Source organism: Hyla sarda, unplaced genomic scaffold, assembly GCF_029499605.1.
Source record: "Hyla sarda isolate aHylSar1 unplaced genomic scaffold, aHylSar1.hap1 scaffold_88, whole genome shotgun sequence".
NCBI classification, from domain to species: Eukaryota; Metazoa; Chordata; class Amphibia; order Anura; family Hylidae; genus Hyla; species Hyla sarda.
The window spans coordinates 499,329-515,991 of record NW_026610908.1 but is presented as its reverse complement, the minus strand read 5'-3'; the positions used below and the strand labels follow the sequence as shown (position 1 = coordinate 515,991).

At 47.2% G+C, this 16,663-nt stretch overlaps 1 protein-coding gene across 1 annotated transcript; it reads left to right on the top strand.

Moving 5' to 3' along the window:
* The first annotated feature begins 12,500 nt into the window (after nt 1-12,500).
* On the top strand, nt 12,501-13,202 carry LOC130348335 (histone H1B-like). The gene has a single exon (XM_056554740.1). It carries the CDS (start codon nt 12,523-12,525, stop codon nt 13,180-13,182), a length of 660 nt encoding a protein of 219 aa, XP_056410715.1. The 5' UTR covers nt 12,501-12,522; the 3' UTR covers nt 13,183-13,202.
* Nucleotides 13,203-16,663: the final 3,461 nt, after the last annotated feature.

Sequence of the window (16,663 nt, the reverse complement as noted above, 5' to 3'; positions counted from 1 at the left end):
ACGATCGGAAGAGTTGGCCTTTGGGCAGTCAATCCTAAGTGCCACTCTGCCGTAGTCCCTCCCTATTTGTGTTGTTACTCGCTAAGTCCCCACTTGTGCTGCTGGTTAGGACGTAAGGGAAGCGTTAATTTTTAACGTAAATTTGTTTTCCCTTAGTCCTAACAGCAGCACACAAATTTCCCACCCTAAACTTTTTTGTTACTTGTTATTAAGCGAGATGGCCTAGGGGAGGAGGCCTTTTATGGGGGGGGGGGGGGGGGGCTAATTAATTTAAATTGCTTGGGCGGAATTAAAAATTCCACCGTCCTGCCAGCTTCACAGGGGCAGAACACCCCACTTCACCACTTGTGCTGCTGTTAGGACTAAGGGAAAACAAATTTACGTTGAAAATTAACGCTTTTAGGTAAAAAAAAATTTTTTTTTTTTACATATACAAAAGTCATGAAACACCTGTGGGGTATAAAGGTTCACTTAACCCCTTGTTACGTTCCCCGAGGGGTCTAGTTTCCAAAATGGTATGCCATGTGTTTTTCTTTGCTGTCCTGGCACCATAGGGGCTTCCTAAATGCGGCATGCCCCCAGAGTAAAATTTGCTTTCAAAAAGCCAAATGTGACTCCTTCTCTTCTGAGACCTGTAGTGCGCCAGCAGAGCAATTTTCACGCCCATATGGGGTGTTTTCTGAATCGGGAGAAATTGTGATTCAAATTTTGGGGGGTATTTTCTGCTATTACACTTTTTAAAAATGTAATATTTTTGGGAAACTAAGCATTTTAGGTAAAAAAAAAAAATTTTTTTACATATGCAAAAGTCGTGAAAAACCTGTGGGGTATTAAGGTTCACTTAACCCCTTGTTACGTTCCCCGAGGAGTCTAGTTTTCAAAATGGTATGCCATGTGTGTTTTTTTGCTGTCCTGGCACCATAGGGGCTTCCTAAAGGTGACATGCCCCCCAAAAACCATTTGTCGCTCCTTCCCTTCTGAGCCCTCTACTGCGCCCGCCGAACAATTAACATAGACATATGAGGTATGTGCTTACTCGAGAGAAATTGGGTTTCAAATACAAGTAAAAATTTTCTCCTTTTTACCCCTTGCAAAAATTCAAAAATTGGGTCTACAAGAACATGCGAGTGTAAAAAATGAAGATTTTGAATTTTCTCCTTCACTTTGCTGCTATTCCTGTGAAACACCTAAAGGGTTAATACACTTACTGAATGTCATTTTGATTACTTTGGGGGGTGTAGTTTTTATAATGGGGTCTTTTATGGGGTATTTCTAATATGAAGACCCTTCAAATCCACTTCAAAACTGAACTGGTCCATGAAAAATAGCGAGTTTGAAAATTTTGTGAAAAATTTCCAAATTGCTGCTGAACTTTGAAGCCCTCTGGTGTCTTCCAAAAGTAAAAACTCATAAATTTTATGATGCAAACATAAAGTAGACATATTGTATATGTGAATCCCAAAAAAAAATATTTTGAATATCCATTTTCCTTACAAGCAGAGAGCTTCAAAGTTAGAAAAATGCAAAATTTTCATTTTTTTCATCAAATTTGGGGATTTTTCACCAAGAAAGGATGGAAGTTACAATAAAATTTTACCACTAAGTTAAAGTAGAATATGTCACGAAAAAACAATCTCGGAATCAGAATGATAACTAAAAGCATTCCAGAGTTATTAATGTTTAAAGTAACAGTGGTCAGAATTGCAAAAAACGCTCCGGTCCTTAAGGTGAAAAAGGGCTCGGTCCTTAAGGGGTTAAGGACCCATGACGTATGCATACGTCATGTCTTTTCCTGGTCTCCGCTGCTCACCCGGCGGAGATCGGAAGCGGATCCCTGCTGAAATCCTTCAGCAGGGATCCAGGGCAAACGCCGAGGGGGGCCATGTAGGTTTGCAATTAGCCCTTGCGATTAGCCCTTGCGATTTGCGGTGATACCGGGCTGATCGGGTCTCTGGGACCCGACCGCCCGGTAATTTCGCATGATCCCGGCTGTCACAGACAGCCAGGACCATGCTGAAGCCTAGGAGCGAGGTGGCAAGCCTGCCACCTCCTCCGATCCCCTGCAATTCTTCGGTTAGTTAACCGACCAATCACAGGGGGAGGGGGGGGGGGAGCGGTTACTTCCTCCCGTCCTGCCCGGCCCCTTGAAGTCCGGAGAGGACGGGAGGAAGACCGGAGGACGCGGCGGGGGACGGGGGAGTGCTGGGGACCGGCCCCGGTACTTACCTCGTCCCTGAAGACACGGATCCCGGCAAGGAAGATGGCGGCGACAGGTGAGTAGATCTTCAGCCGCGGTCGGGCCCTCTACAGCAATGCACGTCACCGTAAAGCGACATGCATTGCTGTAATGGGACCCTATATACTACAACTCCCAGCATGCCCAGACAGCCCTTGGCATCTGGGCATGCTGGGAGTTGCAGTTTTGCAACATCTGGAGGTCCACAGTTTGGAGACCACTGTGCCCTTCCAGATGTTGCAAAACTACACATCCTCAGCATGCCCTTACTGTCCAGGCATGCTGGGAGTTGTAGTTCTGTAACATCTGGCCCTTCAGATGTTGCAGAACTACAACTCCCAGCATGCCTGGACAGTTTTGGCATACTGGGAGTTGAAGTTTTGCAACATCTGGAAGGGCACAGATTGGGAACCACTGTATTAGTGGTCTGCAAACTGTAGTCCTCCAGATGTTGCAAACTACAACTCCAAGCATGCTGGGAGTTGTAGTTCGGCAACATCTGGCTCTAAAGATGTTGCCGAACTACTACTCCCAGCATGCCTGAGAATGTTTGGGAGTTGTGGTTTTGCAACAACTGGAGGCACACTGGTTGGGAAACATTGTCTGTTTCTTAACTCAGTGTTTCCCAACCCGTGTGCCTCCAGCTGTTGCAAAACTATAACTACCAGCATGCACTGATAGACTGTGCATGCTGGGAGTTGTAGTTTTGCAACAGCTGGAGGTCCCCACCTTGTGAATGTACAGGGTACATTCACATGGGCAGGGGGCTTACAGTGAGTATCAGGCTGCAAGTTTGCGATGCAGCAAATTTTGCGCCGCAGCTCAAACTCGCAGCGGGAAAATTGCTGTAACCCCCCCTGCCCGTGTGACTGTACCCTAAAAACACTACACTACACTAAACACAAAATAAAATAAAAAGTAAAAAACACTACATATACACATACCCCTACACAGCCCCCCTCCCCAATAAAAATGAAAAATGTCTGGTACGCCACTGTTTTCAAAATGGAGCCTCCAGCTGTTGCAAAACAACAACTCTCAGTATTGCCGGACAGCCGTTGACTGTCCAAGCATGCTGGGAGTTTTGCAACAGCTGGAGGCACCCTGTTTGGGAATCACTGGCGTAGAATACCCCTATGTCCACCCCTATGCAAATCCCTAATTCAGGCCTCAAATGCGCATGGCGCTCTCACTTCGGAGCCCTGTTGTATTTCAAGGCAACAGTTTAGGGTCACATATGGGGTATCGCCGTACTCGGGAGAAATTGCCTTACAAATTTTGGGGGGCTTTTTCTCCTTTCACCGCTTATGAAAAGGTGAAGTTGGGGTCTACACCAGCATGTTAGTGTAAAAAAAATATTTTTTTTTTACACTAACATGCTGGTGTTGCCCTATACTTTTCAATTTGACAAGAGGTAAAAGGGAAAAAAGCCCCCCAAAATTTGTAATGCAACTTCTCCCGACTATGGAGATACCCCATATGTGGGCGCAAAGTGCTCTGGGGGCGCACAACAAGGCTCAGAAGGGAGAGTGCACCATGTACATTTGAGGTGATTTGCACAGGGGTGGCTGACTGTTACAGTGGTTTTGACTAACGCAAAAAAAAAAAAAAAAAAAAACACATGTGACCCCATTTCGGAAACTACACCCCTCACGGAATGTAATGAGGGGTGCAGTGAGAATTTACACCCCACTGGTGTCTGACAGATCTTTGGAACAGTGGGCTGCACAAATAAAAAATGTTGCACAGCCCACTGTTCCAAAGATCTGACAGACACCAGTGGGGGGTAAATGCTCACTGTACCCCTTGTTACGTTCCTCAAGGGGTCTAGTTTCCAAAATGGTATGCCATGTGGGGGTTATTTTGCTGTTCTAGCACCATTGGGGCTTCCTAAATGTGACAAGCCCCCCCCGAGCAAAATTTGCTCTCAAAAAGCTAAATATGACTCCTTCTCTTGTGTGCATTGTAGTTCGCCCGTAGTGCGCTTCAGGTCAACTTATGGGGTACCTTCATACTCGGAAGAGATGGGGTTACAAATTTTGGGGGTATTTTCTGCTATTAACCCTTGCAAAAATGTGAAATTTGGGGGTAAACACACATTTTATTGACATTTTTTTTATTTTTTTTTTACATATGCAAAAGTCGTGAAACACCTGTGGGGTATTAAGGCTCACTTTATTCCTTGTTACGTTCCTCCAGGGGTCTAGTTTCCAAAATGGTATGGAATGTGGGTATTTTTTGCTGTTCTGGCACCATAGGGGCTTCCTAAATGCGACATGCCCCCGAGCAAAATTTGCTCTCAAAAAGCCAAATATGACTCCTTCTCTTCTGAGCATTGTAGTTCGTCCATAGTGCGCTTCAGGTCAACTTATGGGGTACCTTCATACTCGGAAGAGATGGGGTTACAAATTTTGGGGGTATTTTCTGCTATTAACCCTTGCAAAAATGTGAAATTTGGGGGTAAACACACATTTTATTGACATTTTTTTTATTTTTTTTTACATATGCAAAAGTCATGAAACACCTGTGGGGTATTAAGGCACACTTTATTCCTTGTTACGTTCCTCAAGGAGTATAGTTTCCAAAATGGTATGCCATGTGTTTTTTTTTTCCTGTTCTAGCACCATAGGGGCTTCCTAACTGCAACATGCCCCCCAAAAACCATTTCAGAAAAACGTACGCTCCAAAATCCCCTTGTCGCTCCTTCCCTTCTGAGCCCTCTACTGTGCCCGCCGAACACTTTACATAGACATATGAGGTATGTGCTTACTCGAGAGAAATTGGGCTACAAATATAAGAATACATTTTCTCCTTTTACCCCTTGTAAAAATTCAAAAATTGGGTCTACAAGAACATGCGAGTGTAAAAAATGAAGATTGTGAATTTTCTCCTTCACTTTGCTGCTATTCCTGTGAAACACCTAAAGGGTTAAAATGCTGACTGAATGTCATTTTGAATACTTTGGGGGTGCAGTTTTTATAATGGGGTCATTTGTGGGGTATTTCTAAGATGAAGACCCTTCAAATCCACTTCAAACCTGAACTGGTCCCTGAAAAATTGTGATTTTGGAAATTTTGTGAAAAATTGGAAAATTGCTGCTGAACTTGCTGAAATTTTGGGATTTTTCACCAAGAAAGGATGCAAGTTACCATAAAATTTTACCACTATGTTAAAGTAGAATATGTCACGAAAAAACAATCTCGGAATCAGAATGATAACTAAAAGCATTCCAGAGTTATTAATGTTTAAAGTGACAGTGGTCAGATGTGCAAAAAATGGCCAGGTCCTAAGGTGTAAAATGGCTGGGTCCTTAAGGGGTTAAGATCCATATTTAATAGTGAAATCGGGCAAAAGCTGCCACAATCACTCGGATCCTTCCCCTCTTTGGCCAGTAGGGAGATGTGTGCCTCTAAGGATTGCCTAGGTAATTGGGAGCCCTCAAACAGCGAGGTGCACCATTCAGTCAAATGGGGGGTCAGTACGTCTCGGTACCTCGTATAGTACTGGAGGGGGAGGCCGTCAGGGCCCGGGCTCTTGCCTGGAGGGAAAGAGGTCAGAACACGCCCAACCTCATCATCAGTGATGGGGGCTAACAGGCTCTCGGCCATCCCCTCCTCCACACGAGGCAGGGAGAGGTGTTGTAACAAGTCCTCAATGAGTGAGGTCTTCGTTTTACAGGTGTAGAGGAATCTATCGTGGCGTCTAAATTGTACAATTTAGAGTAAAACTTCTGGAAAGCCACCGCAATAGCCTCAGTTGTGGTGCAAGAGTCGCCCCGTTCGTCCCTAACATGGTGGATATGCTGTTTCGCCTTAGCTTTCTTAAGCAGGGACGACATGAGCTTGCCTCCTTTATTACCATGAGTGTACAAGCGGTGTCTAAAGTTAAGATATGCCTTAGAGGATTTATAGTTTAGGAGTGACAATAATTGTTCCCTGAGTGAACGTAGGTCATCCTGGACGGGGCCAGTGCATGTGGTCTTGTGTAATCTTTCTAAGCTAGCTATTTTAAGTAGGAGAGTGTCTATCTCTTTCTGGTATGTCTTTTTCAATTTTGAGCCCCAGGCGATGAAGATCCCCCTGATGTAGGCTTTATGGGCCTCCCAGACTATAGGGTAGGTAAGGGGAGAAGGAGGTAGGGAGGGGGGGTAGGACTAATTGAGTTAGGAGAATGGGAATGTAAGAGTGATGGGATAAGAAGGCGAAGGGATGGTGCAGCTTTCAGAAAGGATGGAAAGCGAGGCGAGAAGAAGAGAAGGGGGGGGGGGCAGAGGTATAATTAAGTGGGCAAAGGGTAGAGAAGAGGAAGGGAGACAAATGATGCATGGATGATGAAAAGCGAAATGAATAGGGGATAAAGGTAATAGTAGAGGTACAGATATAACACCTAAGGGAGATAAAGTAAGCTCTGTTGGCCACCAACAGTGAAAGGGCCAGACAGTAACTAGGTCACCATGCCGAATTTCAGGGCTAGGAAAATCTCGATCTAGATGAAGGAGGGATCAGTAGCAGTCACCCGTCCGTGGGATTTCATCGGTGGCTCCTCGGAATGCCAGGGCATTCCATGCCAGGGATCTGCCCGGCGCATCTCAAGCAATGCAGACCAGGTATTTGGGATGGGGCAGGAGAGTCAGGGAGGGGGGGCGATGGGGGGGTGAGGAGACAGGGTGAAGTCCTCGTATCCACGCTGCAATCCCGGGCACTAAAATTCTCTCAATCCTCCACGCAGAGGCAAGGTGGGCAAAACAAAATAACAGGAGAGTTCTAGTTACAGCATCAATCAGGAAAAGTCACTGGTCAGCCATCCATATAGGCTGGAGATGAGGGCCATCAAAAAAGTCAGAAGGGGTTACTTATCTCAACCCTCTGGGGCAGGCGTCTTCACCGGGGTCTTCTTCTGCTTCGGAGACTTGGAGCGAGCGACCATCTTCCACTCTCCCAAGTTCGGCAGCTGCGGGAGCGGCACATGATCTGACAGCGGCATCCACGATGGTACCTCAACAGGGACGATGTCCAGGACTCGCCAGGCGCTCCGCAGGTCGTCAGGGGTCCTAATGGTGATCATCTTCCTTCCTTTTAGAACCGAAAGCCCGAACGGGAACAACCAGGCGTACGTCAGGTTTTTCTCCCAGAGTTTTTCGAGGAGGGGGGCGCATGATGCGTCTCTTCATCAGCGTAGTAGGAGCAATGTCCTGATATAGGGAAATGTCATCTGCTCCGTAGTGGATGGGTCTCTTTTCCCTCGCAGCTTGTAAGATGGCAGCAGTATCCACAAACGACAAGAGACCACAGATAACATCCCTGGGGGTTCAGCTGGCTTCGGCCGAGGCCGGAGGGCCCTGTGAATGCGCTCTATGACGATGGAGCCAGCGCGCTCGTCCCCCAGCAATCCAGCAAAGATCTCACGGGCAATTTTAGGCAGCGCATCAGGCGCCCAGGATTCCAGAAGTCCTTTGAAGCGAATATTTTTCCGCCTACTGCGATTTTCCTGGTCTTCGATCAAGGTAAGGGCATTATTAACATGCGTCTCCATGGCTTCGGTTCTGGTGGCAAGTGCAGCAGAGTGTGTGGCGAGCTCCGTGCATGCCGACTCGAGGGCCTCCGTGCGAAAGCTGATGGCCCGAACCTCCGATTTGATTTCCGCCAGGTCCGCTCTCACTGGCTTCAGGGCTTGTGTTAGAGCCTTCTTCATGAATGATTTGAAGAAGGCTGGCGTAATAGCCTCCACTCTGCCGCCCTCTGAATCGCTGTCCTGGCCTCCTTCTTCTTCAGGGTTACAGCGTGTGGTGGGATCAGGCGCCATCTTGAGCGCTCGTGCATGAGACCGGTCGCAGCGTTTAGCAAAGAAAGTCGTAACAGCTGCTTGGCTTTTCTGTTTAGGCATCGCAGGTGGGTCACCAGGTATATAGCGACCAATTTTCACCATTCCTGGTGAGATAAAGTGGGAATAAAAGGGTGCTCAGGAGGTGCGAGGCAGGAGCGCTCAGACTCGCACAGCCATACCAGTCCGCGGCCAGACTCCGCCCCCCACTCATCTGATGTATTGTCCCTTCCTTTCCTCTTCCTCTGTATGGTACCTGGGGGAAGAAGCAAAGGAAAATCCTCCAAAGAGTGGGCGCCAGCAGCTGAAGGGGGTTTAGGTGCTGCTGAGCCAGGGGAGAAAGGAGGCTGGGTGGGGCGGGTAGCAGGAGAGAGTGCCCGGGCAGGGGAGGACGGGGCAGCGGTGGGACGGGATGCGAGCGGTCTGCTTGGTCCTGGCCATGATCCTCTGTACACGTACACAGCGGAGAAGTGATGGGAAGAGAGGAAAGAGCAGAATATTTATACTCCTGGTCTCATCCTTATTGGCTCATGTAAACCACACCCCTTCTTCCCATTGGCTGATTCATACAAACTAGAGCCCGCCAAAACACATGAGACATCTGTGATGGATCTTTGTTCTGAAGCGGCGGGGCCCATCCTCAGCGATGATAGCGCCCCCCATGTATGACACGATGCCGGGTCCCGGGCGTTCACACTGATTCCCCGCTCCTCGGATACAGACTCCTTTATGCCTACAATTCCTCGGAGCTCTATCTGCTTCACTATTTCCAATCTCTATATACATGGGGCAGTACAGTAGAGTGACCCCATGATCGAACAAAATGCCCAGTAATTCTCAGAATGGGTTAGTAACTTCATATGTGCACAACCTATTAAGTAGAGTAGAGGGTTAAAATCAGCACAATGTTTCTGGTTAATCAATATTAATAATTTCCAATAAATATTTTCTATCAGTCACTGCACGAAATTCTTACAGTTTCAGGATAGACAAATCAGTTACAGTGAGTGTTACAATAGCGACACCTGGTGGTGAGAGCTTTGTATTCTAACCTTTGCATGTTGCCAGATTGTCACAAGTCTTTACATTTCCTCAAGAACTGACACTAAAATTGTTACAGAGGCGCAAATAGATACAACTAGATGTTATATGAACACCACAATACCAGGCTCTCTAATATGGAGAATATAGTCAAGCCGGGAGCTTGTGTCTCTTCTTGAGGATCTAGGACAAAGGCATATGCATTGTAATGTGTATGTGTGTGTGTGTGTATATATATATATATATATATATATATATATATATATATATATATATATATATATATATATATATATATATATACACATACACACACACACACACACACACACACACACACACACACACACATACACATTTCTCACCCACTCTAATTTGTTTTATATAAAACGCAGGTTATACTACAGTGTATGTAATGAGTATTTAAAAGCTAAATTTTAATAATCGGTTCAAAGGTTTTGGGGTAAAATTAAGAGGTCAAAGTGTCTCCTGATGATATGCATGATTGGCAATGCGCCCCAGGACTTCTGTAAACCCTCGGCCTCCTCCCCTTACATCCTGGGCTCTAATCCCTCAGTATATCTGCGCTCCTGTCCTGTTCTGCCCCAGTAAACCCCAACAGGATTCCCCAAATACACCAGACTATGATGGCGCTTCCTTCTCTTCAGGATCTCTGCTGTCTGGAGGAAAATACACGGGCTCCGGGGAGTGTTAGGTCGGTAAGAGAGGAGGAAGATGCCGCAGGTATAAGATATGATCCGACTGAAGCTCTGGATGTGGAAATGGTGGGGTCGGCGGGTGATCTCCGGGCTGCTCAGCGGTGAGAAGAGAGCGGGAGAAAGGAGACAGGGATAGCGGGAACCGGCGAGGACAGCGGAGGGAGCGGAGAGCAGTGAGGGGGTCAGAGGGGCTGAAGATGAAGAATAAGGGAAGAGAACAAAGGAGAAGATTCTGAGAAGGAAAGTAATAATCCTGATCCAGATACAAGACGATCCGGACTTTCTGTAGGATCCTTCACAGACTGAATTGTATCCGCAGATCCCTCGTCTATTCAGTGATGATCTCTGGGATCTATTACAGAATTGAAGATTCCTATCTATTATTATGTATAGACGATATAACATTATAGTGACGTCATACACGTCTTGGAGGTAAAGCTCTATACTGCCCATTACTCTATTACAGTCTCTGCTCATTAACCCCTAATTCTCCTGAGAAGTCTCGTTGAGAGCAGAAAGGGGAGTTACAAAAGTATACAATGTAACAACAATGTATTAATAAGAATAAACAAATGAATAAATAACTAATGTATCAACGTGGAAACTAACAGACAGGAGTCCATCATAAAGAGTGAATAAGATGTGTTGGTCCTGGAGAGACTGCACAAAACAAAGAATTTATTACTTTATAATGTTGCCCCGTTGTGGATGGGCTGTGGTCTGGTGTCATCTATATAATACATGACATGGACATTCTGTAACACAGTAGGTGACATGTCCCTAATGTACATGGGCCGTGACGTCATCGTTCTCTCTGCACATTTACAATGGAAGTATAAATGACATCATTCTATCAGAGACAGGAGGATTTATGGTTATAGAGAGTTATACCGTGTTATATCCCGTTCCGAACCTGTAGGGTGGAGTCTAGTTTGTGGACTTACCTGTTACATCTGTATGAATTCACATTGTTATCTATATAAACCATTTATATTAATATGATGCATTATAATTCCGTGCATTGTATAAGGTAAACATAATATTTTATTACATTATTAATTAGAAGATAATAAAGAAGAGTTTTATTGTCCGCCCGGGCTGGAGTTCCTCTTGGATGTCGGCAGTCTGATGCTTGCTGTGCGGCTCTCCACCTTTCCCGAGCACAGGAGCTGGGATTCAGCAGGCGGACTGGCTTCATACAATTGTTGTGTGGAATACAAATATGACATGGAAGTATCAGTGCAGCGGCCGGGATAGGGCTTTCTCTCCCAGGTATAATGTTCTCTGTTATCAGGACCATATATACAACCAATATAAGAATCCCCGATGTCATCCTGGTAATATACAAGCAGGTCCTGTAATGGAGATAATCTGTGAGAGAAATCACAATAGGATCCTCGGGGTCATCACTTAACAGACGAGGGATCTGGGGATAGAAGACATTCTGTGAGGTGGAAGGATCCTACAGAGAATACGGAGTCTCTTGTATCTGGATCAGGATTCTGACTTCTTTGTTCTCTTCACTTCTCCTTCCATCTTCAGCCCCTCTGACCCCCGTCACTGCTCTCCGCTCCCTCCGCTCTGTCCTTGCCGGTTCCCGCTATCACTGTCTCCTTTCTCACCGCTGAGCAGCCCGGACACGATCCTCCGACCCGACCACTTCTACTTCCAGAGCTTCAGTCGGGGACCGGATCAGATCTTATAACTGCGGCATCTCCTTCCTCAGTTCCCGGCCCGAACACTCCCCGAAGCCGGATCAGCTGTGACAGCTCCTGCCCGGTGGCTTCAAAACACGTTGGAGATTACAAAGAATAACAACAGGGAGATCACATAATTCCCCATCATGGAGAATCTGTATCCCCTTCCCCCTGACCTCCTGCACAGCCGGGATGTGAGAGAATATCCCCAGGGGTAGGAGCCCCAGCTCTAGGTCCAAATCCTCCTCCTCCCCCCCGCACCCGGGCCAAGTGCTCTCTGCAGACATGAGGAGACATCTGCGGGTGTTATGGGTCGGGAAGCTGTAAGGAAGATGAAGGAGAGAACAGTCATCACATCTACTTGTAGACAACTCCCCCCATCATCTCCGGGTCAGTAAATGGACACGTTGTCCGTATTATATCTATATATCAGGACAGGGAGCCGGCAGTGAGCGGAGGCGCCGCCTGTGTTACCCTCCGGGGCTCTCAGCAGCTCCAGGCCGTCTCCGCATCGTACAATCAGCTTCCTGGACGGTAGATGTTGTATTAAAGATCCGTGTGATGGTGACCGGTGCCGGGAATAGAAGGAACGATCCCCAGCAGCAGATTTATATTCCCGGATACACAGTGATGTGCAGATCGGGAAGACTGTGGCGGAGATCCCGGGGCCTCCTCCCGGCTCCTCCCCGGCACCTCCGCCAGTGACGGGTATAAACTGCTAGGGGGAATGTTGGGGAGGAGGAAGACACGGAGAAGGGGATCTCTCCTGTCCGGTTCTAGCCGGTAAAGATCTTTTATCCCGGGCAGGGAAGCACAAGGTTGTAGCGGAACTTTGGCCGGGTCCAGACGGGATGGGGCGGGGCCTGTTCTCTGTGTCAGCCAATAGCAGCTCCGGACGGTGACATCTCAGCAGCCAATCATTGCGCAGCCGCTGCACATATAAGAGGCGCCAGCAGCTCCGGTCTCAGCATTTATCGTTCACGATATTTCTGTAGTTTTGATTTCTAAGATGGCAGAAACCGCACCAGCCGCTGCTCCTCCCGCCGAACCGGCCGCAAAATCCAAGAAGCAGCCGAAGAAATCAGCCGCAGGGGCCGCCAAGAAAAGTCACAAACCCTCCGGTCCCAGCGTGTCCGAGCTGCTCGTTAAAGCCGTGTCCGCCTCTAAGGAGCGCAGTGGGGTGTCTCTGGCCGCCCTGAAGAAGGCTCTGGCTGCCGGAGGATACGATGTAGACAAGAACAACAGCCGCCTGAAGCTGGCCATCAAGGGGCTGGTGACCAAGGGAACCCTGCTCCAGGTGAAAGGCAGCGGCGCCTCCGGATCCTTCAAGATCAACAAGAACCAGCAGGAGACTAAGGACAAGGCGGCCAAGAAGAAGCCGGCGGCTGCGGCCAAGAGACCTGCAGCAGCTAAGAAAGCGACCAAATCCCCTAGGAAGCCAAAGAAGGCTCCGAGCGCGGCCAAGAGCCCGAAGAAAGCCAAGAAGCCTGCAGCGGCCAAGAGCCCGAAGAAAGCCAAGAAGCCTGCAGCGGCCAAGAGCCCCAAGAAGCCGAAGGCTGCTCCTAAGAAGGTGGCCAAGAGCCCGGCTAAGAAGGCGGCCAAACCCAAAGCTGCCAAGAGCCCGGCTAAGAAGGTGACTAAAGCCAAGAAGAGCGCGGCTAAGAAATAATCGGGAGACTCGTCCTGTACTTATCCCACAAAGGCTCTTTTCAGAGCCACCACCTCCTCCAGACAGAGCTGTACGATCAATGCCCGTGTCACCCCCGGGATACATAAAGGATATAATACAGTGATATAAATCCCTTCTATATTATCATCACTTTATTATATTTTATCAATCCCAATACATCTGCCTTTACTAATTCTAGATCCCCTTATGAACACTCAGCTGAGTCTGATCTGTAACCAACCATTGTATCTTTCTGCCGCTGTAACACTTGTAGGGTCAGCGCTTGGGGGAAGTATAAATATTGTTACAAATCGGCAACACAAAGATTATAAATCTCTCCACCAGGTGTCACTATTGTAACACATTGTAGATCCTATGTATAAACTATAAGGATTTACACTGCTGTGATAGACGCCCTAAGGATAAACGGGATTATGGAAATTATTGACTTGCCAGACATTGGGGGATAAATGTAACCCTTTGGGTAATAGGTTGTGCACATATTATTTCCCCCATCCTGAGGGTTAGTTTGCTGCTTAGTTTTATTACTATATAAAGTCATGCAGTCCCGAATAGAGTCTGAATATAGGGGAGCGGCAGGCAATGTGTGAACACCCGAAATGCGGTACCGCATCATGTCTGAGGGGACACGGGGGAGGGCGCTATTATCGGGAGTTACGACAATCCGCAGGGAAGGGCAGAATAGGGCGAGGATGGGTCCTGCCTCTTTCTAACAAAGATCAATTGTTGACGTCACATGTATTTTGGCGGGCTCATTGGTTGTAAGAATCAGCCAATGGGATGCAGGGGTGGGGTTTACATGAGCCAATGGGGATGAGACCAGGAGTATAAATGTTCCGCTCTTTCCTCTCTTCTCATCACTTCTCCGCTGTGTACGTGTACAGAGAATCATGGCCAGGACCAAGCAGACCGCTCGTAAATCCACCGGAGGGAAAGCTCCCCGCAAGCAGCTGGCTACTAAGGCCGCCAGGAAGAGCGCTCCCGCCACTGGTGGGGTGAAGAAGCCTCACCGCTACCGTCCAGGTACAGTGGCTCTCCGTGAGATCCGCCGCTACCAGAAGTCCACCGAGCTGCTGATCCGGAAGCTCCCCTTCCAGCGCCTGGTAAGAGAGATCGCCCAGGACTTCAAGACCGATCTTCGCTTCCAGAGCTCGGCGGTCATGGCCCTGCAGGAGGCCAGCGAGGCTTACCTGGTGGGACTCTTTGAGGACACCAATCTGTGCGCCATCCACGCCAAGAGGGTCACCATCATGCCCAAAGACATCCAGCTGGCCCGCAGGATCCGTGGGGAGAGAGCTTAGATCTAATCGGGACCCGCATACAACACAAAGGCTCTTTTCAGAGCCACCAAATTGTCTATAGAACGAGCTGATTCCTGATCCTCTCCATTGTTCTGCTCCTATACTCCGCCTGTCCTCATAAGCAGGATCCCGGGATTGTCCTCTGCAGTTAACCCTCAGTGCTGAGTTATGTTCAGTTACTATAGTGATGTAGATCGTGTCCCCCGCAGTGTAATGCGCCTGTGTGTGATCTGTGCTGCTGGCTTCAGTCTCCCGACACTTGGGATCGTAATTGGTGCATAGAGGGGAAACGAGCGGACACTAAAGGGTTAACTCTAGGTGGAGTTATAGACACGAATGTTCGCTCATTGGATGATCAACGCAGTTAACTTGAAATTCCCGCTCTTCTGATCGTTTCTCCCTTTGTCTCGTCCTCTTCCCTGTACACGTGACTACATTCCTCTGGTTTCTGTAAATAGGAAGAAAAAGGCGGCGGATGGGAAACTGTTGGGGCCGATCAGGGGGATTCTAGTGAGGCTGATGCGGTAGGAGAGGGGACACTATGTCCGGGGCTGACATCACAATGGTGGGTGAATTCGGGGTCGTCCCTGTCCTATTCCAGACCTGATACCGATCACACCCTGCAGCCTGACACTGCTGAGAATGCGGCGGGGAAAGCTATCCTGTATTTTATACATTGTCATTTTGTTATTTAATGTAATAAATTCCGATATTATGTCACTCTGCTGCAAGAGATCGCCCAGTGTGAACACTAACCGTGCGGTTGTTTTACAATCCATTTTACTTGTCAGCGATCACCGTGTATTTAGACCTGATGAAGTCTTAGTGGGGGGGGGAGAGATTCCTGGGCCCGTCATTGATGAAATCCTTCCCGATCTGGATATAACGCGTGTCAGTGTGAGGAAAGTTACAGGGGAGAGAAAAAAAAGAAATAAAAAATTATATATATAATATACGTACACACACACCATTTATCATAAAAGTAATCTCAGGACCCTGTGGTTACTAATATTATTGGTTAAAATAGACCCCACCGATCTCTCCCCTTCAGGCTTCCATGCGCGGCCGATTTATTCACAAGCTGAGCCGAGATAGGGTGAGCGGTGAGTGTACACCGGCCTTTTACTATTAGTTCAGGACTATAATTTACGAATATTGCGCATAGGACTCACATTTTAATTGGTAGCATACACACAGTGCGATATCATACATCGTGTCCAACCAAAACTATTCAAATGGTGTTTCATGTTTCTTTATTGGAATTAATATTGAGACATTTTCTTAGTAACAAAGTTTTTCCTAGTGTCTCATTCGTTAAATCACAACAAAATCTAGCGGGATTGTTACTTTTTATAACAGATCGGTGAAGTGAAGGAAATTCTGAGCTGTCTGTTTTATTAGTGCAATAATGGGTTAAGTATTTAATGTTTATGTGATTACTATCTATTTTAACCAATAATTCTAGTAGCTAAAGGGCTCTGAGATGACTATTATGTTTCATGATCAATGTTATTGTACTCCGAGCGACCCAGCTGAGAATAGTTTACTACAACTTCCCTCATTTTATTCTTAATTATATTTGTGTCATTTATATTTTTATTTATTCATTATTCTCATTCTACAGCGATAGTTGTAGAATGAGCGGGAAAATAAGTTTTATAGCCGGATACTGAGCGCTTATTGGCTGATCTCTGGGGCGATTATTCCCGGGCACTGTATACAGCGAGTGCCGGGATCTTTATGTAACCAGCGATGGAGAAGCGATGACCCCTGATCGGCTGGATGGAAGCCTCGCTGTGTATTGCGGCTGGAGATCCGATGTGTTCAGGAGCTTCCATTACACAGGAGGCTACAGTATAGGGGGCGCCATCTCTACACTGCGGTCCTGTCTATTGTAGAGGATCCGTAAACTACATCGTGAGAACAATCTTAAAGCGTAGTAGTTACAAAAGAGAATTACCCCCTCACATACCAACTACATTCTGCACAACCCGCACGGTGTCCTATATTAGATAAAATGTGCAGGATGTTCTGTTTAGTCCCTATAACAGCCCAGATCCCTATCACACCCGAGATCAGCGGTGCCAGCTCTGTAGGAGACAATGTGGTGGCTCTTAGAAGAGCCTTTGGTGTTCGGGATGATCTGGGATAAGCGGTGA

Bases quoted from the DNA above. Each gene is read 5' to 3' on its own strand.
- LOC130348335 (XM_056554740.1), top strand. From the start codon at position 12,523: ATGGCAGAAACCGCACCAGCCGCTGCTCCTCCCGCCGAACCGGCCGCA.